This window comes from Sinohyriopsis cumingii, chromosome 4 (assembly GCF_028554795.1).
Source record: "Sinohyriopsis cumingii isolate HCF-2022 chromosome 4, ASM2855479v2, whole genome shotgun sequence".
Lineage (NCBI taxonomy): Eukaryota > Metazoa > Mollusca > Bivalvia > Unionida > Unionidae > Sinohyriopsis > Sinohyriopsis cumingii.
In genome coordinates, this window is record NC_142964.1 from 53,315,990 (window position 1) to 53,328,144 (window position 12,155).

At 34.0% G+C, this 12,155-nt stretch overlaps 1 protein-coding gene across 4 annotated transcripts in view; it reads left to right on the plus strand.

The window, feature by feature from the left end:
* The first annotated feature begins 887 nt into the window (after nucleotides 1-887).
* LOC149801169 (uncharacterized) overlaps nucleotides 888-12,155 on the plus strand; it is a 104,233-nt gene continuing 92,965 nt past the window's right edge. For all 4 annotated transcript variants that reach the window (XM_089955194.1, XM_089955196.1, XM_089955195.1 and 1 more), the window contains exons 1-2: nucleotides 888-1,003; nucleotides 6,900-6,991. In XM_089955194.1, coding sequence (XP_089811320.1) covers nucleotides 6,911-6,991 — 81 coding nt within the window. In that variant the 5' untranslated portion in view covers nucleotides 888-1,003; nucleotides 6,900-6,910. The remainder of the gene's footprint in view (nucleotides 1,004-6,899; nucleotides 6,992-12,155) is intronic.

Below are 12,155 nucleotides of genomic sequence, written 5' to 3' on the forward strand. Positions count from 1 at the left end.
CTCATCCAAAAAATATTCACGTACTTTAAAATTGATTTTACCATGTATCTTTTTTCTTAGGGAGTGAAATTAATGACCTTCTAAAGGAATATTGACATATGAGAATTCAAATAATCATTTTCTAATAAAAATGACACCCACTAATTTCATAAATGCTACTGAATGCCAACATGCTTGTATGACTTTCACTGTATTGGATAAACAAGAAAGATCAGATCACTATTTCAAAAAAAAAATTGAAAATATGTCTATTAGGGTACAGCAAATGAAAAACAATTGTTCATTTTCTGCTCATTATTCAGAATGTATAGAATGCATTGGGAATAGTTCTCACCATTATAATTATTATAGTTGACTCAGAGTAATGTTTTTGTTTTCTCTTTTTCTATCTGACTTTTAAAAAATGTATTTTTAACCCACCATTTGTTTGATGAAAAAACATATTTACACAAACATTTTGCTTTCTCAAACAACTCTAAAATGTGATTAGAGACATATTTAGCACTACATACAAATTATTTATGTATCATTGTAGTAGGAAAGCTCTATCATTGTAGTACGAGACCACGCTCTCTGCATTGATCAGTGGTTGTACCTCTTTCTTTTATGACTCTCTCTCTCTCTCTCTCTCTCGTTTGTAGATTAGTTTCTTTATACCCAGTCTAGAACTTGCAGCAGAGCTAGCTACATATTCGTGCAACACCTGCCTCAAATTCGTATGAATATGTTTTTAATTTTAAGTTATAAATTAGGATGCTTTCTAAACCGTTATAATGTATCGCTGTTACAAAGCATATTATTAACTTTAATGTGAAAAATCCCATTTAATTTTTCATGCTGAGATAGTCAATGTAGCCTTGTATACGAAACCATACAACATTAATAGCGTCTTCATTGCCAAGAAACGAGGTCAAAACAGTTTCTCTTGTGAGCTACAGAGGGAGAAAAATATAATTATACTTCAGTAATTATATCTGATGGAATGAGGTTTTGTGTGTAAAAGGTACGCTTAACATTTTTATACACTTAATGTGCATGGTCATTAGGCAAAGCTGTAAGGTTTTGTTTTTTATTGTGTTTTTTTTTACTTCAACACGTACACTGTTAGCCACATAACTCACATTAACAAACTGAATATGGTAAACAATTGACAGCGCAGTATAGCCACTCCTCTAAACCGACGATAGGTAGAAAACGCTTTTTTACGATGAATGTATTTTCTTATTTTTAACTGTACATTTTGTTAGGGTCATCATATCCCACCACCTATACAAAAACTCGAATGGTCATTATTTACAAATGGCCGTGGGGTTAGTGACAGCATTATCACTAGAACATTTTTGTATATCAACTAAATATAGACGTCAAAATAAGACCTGAAATACCGATTACTGTAGCAGGTATATTGTAAAAGGACCGGTTATAGATAATAATTGTTCAACCGTACATCAGAAAAACAAACATTCCTCGTGAAAGCATCATTTTAGTCAAATCATCAGGATAATCGTGTAGTGTAGTTTAACTCTCTCTCTCTCTCTCTCTCTCTCTCTCTGATAAATTTACTCAGAAGCTCGCCTACACTGTACCAAATGCAGATAGACTTTCCCGTAGAAATGGCCATGGCTAACTAATGTTACAAATTAGATAGTCTACTTATTGATTTCGGGCAGGTGTGATTTGATATAATGTTGCCTAAATTGATTAGCACATGTTTAAAATGGTCAGGTTCAATATGAGGTAATTTAATTTTGCTAGTCCCAGTTTAGGGTGATTAGGTCAATGCTGGATTCAGTCCTATCCTTAAAGGAAAAAATACCTTGTCCAGTATGCCTACTGAACACCAGAATACTGTCACTATCATAGCTCATCATAAGGCACACAAAAACTTGTGTTTTGGGTTGGCTGACTGTCCTGGGGGTTTTTTGGTGCTGATCCTAGCACTTATTTTCCCCTAGAGTAAAAACATAAATAAATTTTAAAATTTCCAAAATTGAATTGTGTCTGTTTTGCCCAGTACTGAAAGCACTTATTACATTATGTATACTAATCATTATAATATATATGATGTAAGTTTAAAAAAAATGAAAAATGAAAAATTCCTGAAAATTAATTTATGCATCTAACTGAGCCAATTTAGCACAGTGCTTAAAGTGCATATGTATGTATATGTACTTAAATCATAGATATGTTTTTTTAAAATCCTACCATAAATTTAAAACCAGTGCAGTAGTAAACATATTTCTTTTTGGGCCTCACCAATATAGTGCCAAAAGATACTATGCACTCATTGCACTGTCACAGTATCCTTGTGATATGGAGTCAGCTCATTTACATGCCTATGCCACTCAAAGGGAGGACTTGCTGAGTGATTATCTAGAAGTTACATTATACCAAATGAAATGATCTACTAGTTAACCACCACTTGCATCAATGTTCACCAGATACATCTCATATTGTACAAAAGGTATAGGCAATGCCACACTTCTAGAGATGATGAACTATGCTCACAAGCTCCATTATCTTTGACCTGACAATGGCAAAAGAGGAGTGTCTTCTGGACATCGAATGAAGGAGCCTTTTACTTAATAGCTCCAGAATTTTGTCCTTCTCCACCTCTGTCAATAGCTGGATCCATAGTTCTAGCATTCCTTGGCTTGTTAATCAAGAAAGACAACCAGCATTCAAGCTGCTACCACAGTCTGATCAAGTCACTTACTTATTGGGTTGTTTACACAGACAATTGCATGACCTTAGCATTAATAGGATTTTCTTTTTGCAGCGATGCTCACCATCAAATTTTAATTGCAGATTTTATAAAACACACACAATCCATTATTTTACACTGACACCCCAGCAGTAGACAGCAATGTTGCAGGCCTGTGAATGTAAAAACTGTAATTAGTATGAATGGATTGGAAATCCTTTAATGACACAACAGTTGGTCCAGAATGTTATGGCAGTAGGTTCTTTGTCGGACTTTGTTTTTATGGCATCTTCCAACTAGCAGAAAACAGTTTGTTCTCTTTCACCATGACTCTTTCTGGACATGCCAATATCTTAACAGCAGACAAATTAACAACCAGTGGAAAGAGATGTAGGGATCTTTACTTTTACAAGGCCAAAGATTGTTGCCATTCTCTTTTTTTTAATGGCCAGGTGCAGGAAATATGTAAGTATGCCACCAAAGAAACAAATCTCCCACAGATACAGACTCTGAGGCTGAGAAAATATTTTCAGGGAAGTAATCAAAAGGATAGAAAGGATAACCCCAAGATAAAGATAGGGAAACATCTTGTACATGTAGAAAGCCACTGTTGTCAGTAACAAAGCTAAATAAGAAGTAAAGGCAGCTGTCTCCATGACAACCTCCTTTTAATGACAACATTCTCACACTGCCAATAAGGGTAGGACTCATGATATTTGCTGTAGAATGATAAAGAATTTGCCATGATGATAAAAATGGACCCTGCAAGTAGTTTCAGAGGACTTCATGTTCATTGCACAATGGCCCAGGGTGCCTTTAGCTAAAGACATCACCAAAGAACCATTTAACATGGCATTCTGCAGTGAGAAATCTACAATCTTCTCCACGAAAAGGTGGTTGCTATTATTCACAGCATAAAATCACTAGGCTTTTATTACATAATTTTCCTGGTCCCAAAGGACATCAAGACTCTTGAACTAGCCATAGACCTAATTCACTTTCATTTGTTTAATATGTGTACCATGCAGTGCTCAAAGAAATTTTTTTAAAGTCCTGGGCCCTGGAATGGTGACTTAAATAAACTCAACAAGCCCTGACTGAAATTCCAAAAGCCCAGACTCCAGTATCCACATATTGTCACACAACGTTGCAATAACTGCAGTTCAAATGGAAATTCAATAGGGTTCAAAGGGGTTTGAACGTAATGCACGTGTCATTAGTGTTCATCACTACACTCACTATGGACTGGATGGCCCCGATGTTCAAACTTCTCTGCTGGATTCTTTGAGTGAATCCTGGTCAGAACCAAGTTGACATATGTCAGCGTGTCCCTTATCTGTTTTTGTTTTGGGTTTTTTTGGTGGCATGTTTCACATTATGCTTCACAAATTAAAACTCCCTTTACAAAGAGTTCTGAAATATATTTTTGTTGGATTTTGCTGATACTTCAAGGAAATGTTGCGACTGTTCACAAACCTGTCAAAAATATAATACATATGGCTTAAACATTCTCATTTGAGGCAATATGTTATAACTTTTTTTTATGCATCTAGCATCTATTTGATTTACCTATATTGGGTTGTTCCACTTCCTGATCCTACATATGCAAATTAGCACAATAGGCTTACCCACTGCAGCCTTCAAAGACATTTGTCAGCCAGTTAAGTAATATGTGAAAAGGTGGTTTATACCTGACATCATTGCCTTTAATTGCCTCTATTTAAACTGCTCAAAGGACATCACATCAGTTCCAGTCAATACTGTTTACCATTTATACATGCTTCGAGTAACAGGCATATACTGAAAATGGTGGTGGTTTTTTCTTTGTTTTTTTTAAAGATTATTGAAAATTGTGTTTTCTCAAACCATGAACATGTCAGTGGTTTTGGGAGTACAAAATCATATTTTCAGCATGACACACCATGCTTCAATTTAATTCAAATCAGTCCTTAATTTCAATAAGACAGTAGTGATCTGATTTAGATTGCACCATGTTTTGGTAGGTATGTTAACATCTTGAAAATTCATTTACACATTTCATCAGTGTGATCAAAGTTTCCACAGGAAAATTAGAAATTTTTAGAGAACCCCGATGGGTGCCTCACTTAGAATACAGGATGGACCCAATCTAAAATTAGAGAGGACCCAGGCCTTGGGCTAAAAGATATTTTGAGCAATGCCACCAGGTTCAGAATGGAAACACCAAGGTGTGGTTTAAATGCCATTTAGGAGGGAAACCTCATTATCAGAGTACATGTGCAAGATGCTGATCTAAACATTTCACAAATCTTCCAGGAAGTTTCTGTGATTGTCTTCAGGGAGATAGTTTACCAGTCCAGGACACTCCCTTTTGGACCTATCAGTCCCTGCATTTCCACCTCAGTAATGGCTCACTTCAGGACTGTCTCTACATACAGGACAGTCACAGACCAAAACGACATCTTTGAATAATGCCCAGTTAGTTATATTTTAATTACCCTTGTTACACTCCTCATTAGTTTTAGATTCCTTATTAACAAGGAAAAATCTGATACTATACCAACTCAACATTTTACCCAATCCAAAACACGTCTGAACAGAGTTTGTCTCCCTCAAGGATGCACAACGAAATCCATTTCTGTGATGGCTGAATCAAAGCTGACACAGAACGTCTATGTACAAATAACTAACATCCTACTATGGCTTTTTGAACAGAAATAGTTAACTCCAATCACGATAAAAGCTACCATTCCATAATATCTGATATGTTGTGTCAACACAGAAGAGAGGCTACAGAACAAAATGGGCCCTGAGTGGCCAATTGGTTTAAAGTGCTCACTGTTATGGATCACTGCCATCTCACCTCTGTCTGTATGGGTTGGAGTCTCAGGCTCTGCCAATGTGGGTACATGAAAAAGCTTGCCAGTAGATTCTCGTGGGTAGGTTGTTCTTTCCGGGGTTTTACCGGGTTCTTCCACCACCATTTATACTGGCTGCCATGTATAGCCCATCTTGTGCTTAAAAATGGCATTAAACCTCTGTAACAACAACAACAACAACAACAGAACAAAACAAAGACCTCACAGTTATAGTTCAGACAGGAACACTCATAACAGCCCAACTGCTTTCATTGCCAAGAACAGGCTTCCTCTCGTGGGCAATAAGTCCTTCAACTCAAGGTCATTTCAGGACCCAGTCAGAGCTTTGAAATGGTACCTGAAAATACCTGAGCCAATGCAAAGAGGGAGATAATATCTGTTCTTATCTCTGTGCAGGCTGAGTCATGAGGGAGATAATATCTGTTCTTATCTCTGTGCCGGCTGAGTCATGCGGGAGATAATATCTATTCTTATCTCTGTGCAGGCTCAGTCATGAGGGATATAATGGGTTATCAGATCTGCATATGGAAAATTAACCCAAGATCAAATTAAATTGTTTTATATTTTGGCTCATGAAGGGCATTCACAACAAATATAATAACTGCATTTGAGTGAAACTGTTCCCAAGCTGACATTATAAAAGCCATGGGATGGAGGTCAGAGTAAATTAACTTTCTCTTGCATCACATACATTATGGGACCAGAGATGTCCTCATCAGGGTTAGGGGATATATCCACCTCTTCTAAAAAATTATTATGATTTTGTATGTAGTTGAAAAAGAAAGTAATTTTTGGAGTAAAAATTTGTTTCTTTGATAATACTGATTGACAGATCATAATATGGACATGCTTTCCCATAGTTACATCCTACTAAGAGGGTTCTGCTTCTGATTCAATAATAACTTAAGTATTCATAGGATTGGTGTCAATCCCAGACCAAGGGAGATCACTCTAAATGCCACCTATGTGTGCAGGCAAATTTTAGTTATCTTAGCTAAATGTTCTCACACCTAAATATTTTAGCCTGGGAGGACTGAATTAGTGAGGTTGTTGTAGTATTCCTTAGGTATCATGATTTGTTTCTTCATGTTTGAATCATTGCTTATCTAACAATTTTTGTTAAATGACAAAAGACAAAATTGGAGACCCATCCATGGTCAATGATCAGAAGTGCTCCAAAGAGATTAAAACTAATGTCATTCTTTTTTAAAGGACTTTCACAAGTTTTTTGCTTAATTCATTAATTAACTACACAAGTTCTAGTGTTAAATGCCAAGTGTCTTTATTAGTTTAGTTTGGCTCTTTACATTACATTAAACATAATAATTTCTAATTAGGTTGATACACAATGGCTGATGATGACATAGATGACATAGAAAAAGAGCTGGAATCATTTATACAGAAAGAAGAACAAGAGAGAAAGGAAAAGGTATCTTTTTATTAGGGCTGTGTCATTTACATTTTCTTAAAAGTATGTATGACATCCATGTAGATCCTGGCATCGCATGGAATTTAGCTTGACAAGAATTGATTATACCACACATAATTCATCAGGCTGGTTTACTGAAAATGCTAACCCAAGCATTTCTACATTGCAGTGTTTACATTTAAAAAAACATGCTTGTTAATAGAACCTTTGATATGTAACATTAATTTAAAAAAAGATTGTTTCAACTTTAAATGTCACTGCATATACAGGAAGTCTTACAAGCTAAACTAATCACGATAAAAGTCAAAACATGTATATGTCTTACGTGTAAATAGTTAATTGTCAGATGATGGGGGAAAGGTTGAGTTTGTAATCATTTGGATTAAATGGTATTGTTTTGGTTATTTTATACTGTATTCACGTTTACAAAGTTTTGTAAACACTGAAACCTTACTTGTTATATAATTTATATATCAGCGTGTTTGTTATGAGGTATTATGGTTACAGTATTCACAATCATTGTACAGGGTGGTAGTACATTCCTTATTATTTTTTTATCAATAAGGCTATACTGTATGTAACGTTTCTCCCACAGTCAGTTTGCTCTCTATTTTGTCTTTCAATGAAAGTCATGTAGTTAATAAAACATGTCTGTTGAGGAAAATGCACTGTAAATAACTTTTCCACGGATGACACTGGCATTAAGAAAGTTGTTGGAAAAAAAACAAACAACCTCAATATTTTGTTGCCAATTTTCAAAAGATGTCACCATTTTTATAATACAATATTACATGTTTATCTCGATATCCCTGTAATATTGTTTATCTCAGTATCCCTGTTACCAAGGTAATATTGTTTACCTCAATATCCCTGTTACCAAGGTAATATTGTTTATCTCAATATCCCTGTTACCAAGGTAATATTGTTTATCTCAATGTCCCTGTTACAAGGTAATATTGTTTACCTCGATATCCCTGTTACCAAAGTAATATTGTTGACGTACATGGATGTAGAGATAATTTAGGTAGGGATACAAAAATAAAATTCTGCATACAAGTGAAATTTGTAAGAGGTGACCTGACATCAGTGAGTAGGATTTACACTAAGAGACCATAAAGCAATTTAAATTTTAATTAATTGAAGACAAAACTAATTCGAAGTACATGTGTGTATTGACAACTTCCAATTATGTAGAGGAATCCATAATGCATAAAGTACTGTACTTGTATATAAAAAATCCATAAATTTGAATATTTATAACATGTTAGAAATTTTTTGTATCATTCACATCACATTAGACAACACAAATAACTCATATGTAAAAAAATAAGTTCATCCTCATTTGATCTATCCCACTATCAACAAACATATATCACTAAACAATTCAATGAGCTTTTCATGGTTGCCAGTAGTATGTGGCTTTATAGTCTCTTATATCCCACTTATACGTAACCTAGATTTTTGTAAGCTGGAGATACCTAACATGTTGCCAAGGCTACCACAGAGATGATGCTGTTGATAAGGAAATGATAACACGTGAACAAAATAAAAAGTTTAACAAACAACTTTGTGACCAAATATATATGGTTTCAAAAGATTCTAAGTTTACAATACAGTAATAATAGACATTACAATCCAGTCATGATAGACATTACAATAGTCATGATAGATATTACAATACAGTCATGAGAGATATTACAATAGTCATGATAGACATTACAATACAGTCATGATAGACATAAACAATCCAGTCATAATAGACATTACAGTACAGTCACATAGACTTTACAATCCAGTCATGATAGACAATACAGTACAGTCATGATAGACATTACAATAGTCACATAGACATTACAATACAGTCATGATAGACATTACAATACCGTCATAATAGACATTACAATAATCACATAAACATTACAATACAGTCACATAGACTTTACAATCCAGTCATGATAGACTTTACAGTACAGTCATGATAGACATTACAATAGTCATGATAGACATTACAATCCAGTCATGATAGACATTACAGTACAGTCATGATATTCATTACAATACAGTCATAATAGACATTACAATCCAGTCATAATAGACATTACAATCCAGTCATGATAGACATTACAATCCAGTCATGATATTCATTACAATACAGTCATAATAGACATTACAATCCAGTCATGATAGACATTACAATACAGTCACATAGACATTACAATAGTCATGATAGACATTACAATCCAGTCATGATATTCATTACAATACAGTCATAATAGACATTACAATCCAGTCATGATAGACATTACAATACAGTCACATAGACATTACAATAGTCATGATAGACATTACAGTACAGTCATGATATTCATTACAATACAGTCATAATAGACATTACAATCCAGTCATAATAGACATTACAATCCAGTCATGATAGACATTACAATCCAGTCATGATATTCATTACAATACAGTCATAATAGACATTACAATCCAGTCATGATAGACATTACAATACAGTCACATAGACATTACAATAGTCGTGATAGACATTACAATCCAGTCATGATATTCATTACAATACAGTCATAATAGACATTACAATCCAGTCATGATAGACATTACAATACAGTCACATAGACATTACAATAGTCATGATAGACATTACAATAGTCATAATAGACATTACAATCCAGTCATGATAGACATTACAATAGTCATAATAGACATTACAATCCAGTCATGATAGACATTACAATACAGTCACATAGACATTACAATAGTCATGATAGACATTACAATCCAGTCATGATAGACATTACAGTACAGTTATGATATTCATTACAATACAGTCATAATAGACATTACAATCCAGTCATGATAGACATTACAATACAGTCACATAGACATTACAATAGTCATGATAGACATTACAGTACAGTCACATAGACATTACAATCCAATCATAATAGACATTACAATCCAGTCATGATAGACATTACAATCCAGTCATGATATTCATTACAATACAGTCATAATAGACATTACAATCCAGTCATGATAGACATTACAATACAGTCACATAGACATTACAATAGTCATGATAGACATTACAATAGTCATAATAGACATTACAATCCAGTCATGATAGACATTACAATAGTCATAATAGACATTACAATCCAGTCATGATAGACATTACAATACAGTCATAATAGACATTACAATCCAGTCATGATAGACATTACAATACAGTCATGATGGACATTACAATAGTCATGATAGACTTTACAATACAGTCATGATAGACATTACAATCCAGTCATAATAGACATTACAATCAAGTCATGATAGACATTACAGTACAATCACATAGACATTACACTCCAGTCATGATAGACATTACAATCCAGTCATGATAGAAATCACAATCAAGTCATAAAAGACATTACAATTCAGTCATAATAGACATTACAATCAAGTCATGATAGACATTACAATAGTCATGATAGATATTACAGTACAGTCACATAGACATTACACTCCAGTCATGATAGACATTACAATCCAGTCATGATAGACATTACAATCCAGTCATAATAGACATTACAATACAGTCATAATATACAATACAGTACAGTCATAATAGATAATATAGTACAGTCATACTAGACAATACAGTACAGTCATAATAGACATTACAATACAGTCATGATAGACATAAAAATAGTCATAATAGACATTATAGTACAGTCACAATATACATTACAGTACAGTCATAATAGACATTACAGTACAGTCATGATAGACATAATGGTACAGTCATGATAGACATAACCGTACAGTCATGATGGACATTACAGTACAGTCATACACATTACAGTACAGTCATAATAGACATTAAAGTATAGTCATGATAGACAATACAGTACAGTCATGATAGACATTACATACAGTCATGATAGCCAATACAGTAAAGTCATAATATACAATACAGTATAGTCATTATAAACATTACAATAGTCATGATAGACAATACAGTACAGTCATAATAGACAATACAGTACAGTCATGATAGACATTACATACAGTCATGATAGACAACACAGTACAGTGATAATAGACAATACAGTTCAGTTATGATAGACAATACAGTACAGTCATAATAGACAATACAGTACAGTCATTATAGACATTACATACAGTCATAATAGACAATACAGTACAGTCATGATAGGCATAATGGTACAGTCATGATAGACATAACAGTTCAGTTATGATGGACATTACAGTACAGTCATAATACACATTAGAGTACAGTCATAATAGACATTAAAGTATAGTCATGATAGACAATACAGTACAGTCATGATAGACATTGCATACAGTCATATAGATATTACATACAGTCATATAGACAATTAAGTACAGTCATAATAGACAATACAGTACAGTCATGATAGGCATAATGGTACAGTCATGATAGACATAACAGTACAGTCATAATGCACATTACAGTACAGTCATAATACACATTACAGTACAGTCATATTAGACAGTGCAGTACAGTCGTGTCTGCCTAGGTAGTGGGAGGTCGTGGGTTCGAACTCCGGCCAAGCCATGCCAAAGACTTATGAAAATGGTACTCACATCTGCCTTGATTGGCACTCAGCATTAAGAGGTTAATGTTAGGACTGGTCGGCCTAATGTGTCAAGATAATGTGACTGGTTGGGACATCATGCTACATATCTGCGGCATGATGCCTCAGTACTAGACATCACTAAAAAATGCGACACTGCAGACATCATAGCGATATGACTGAAAAATTGTTAAAGCTATGTTAAAAATCCTAATCAGACACACACACACACACACAATACAGTCAAATAGATATTACTATACAGTCAAACAGACATGACAGTACAGTCATAATATACATTATAATAGTCATAATAGACATTACAATACAGTCAAACAGACATTATAATACAGTCAAATAGACATTACAATACAGTCAAACAGAAATTACAATACAGTCAAACAGAAATTACAGTACAGTCATAATAGACGTTACAATACAGTGAAACATACATTACAGTACAGTCATAATATACATTATAATAGTCATAATAGACATTACAATACAATCAAACAGACATAATACAG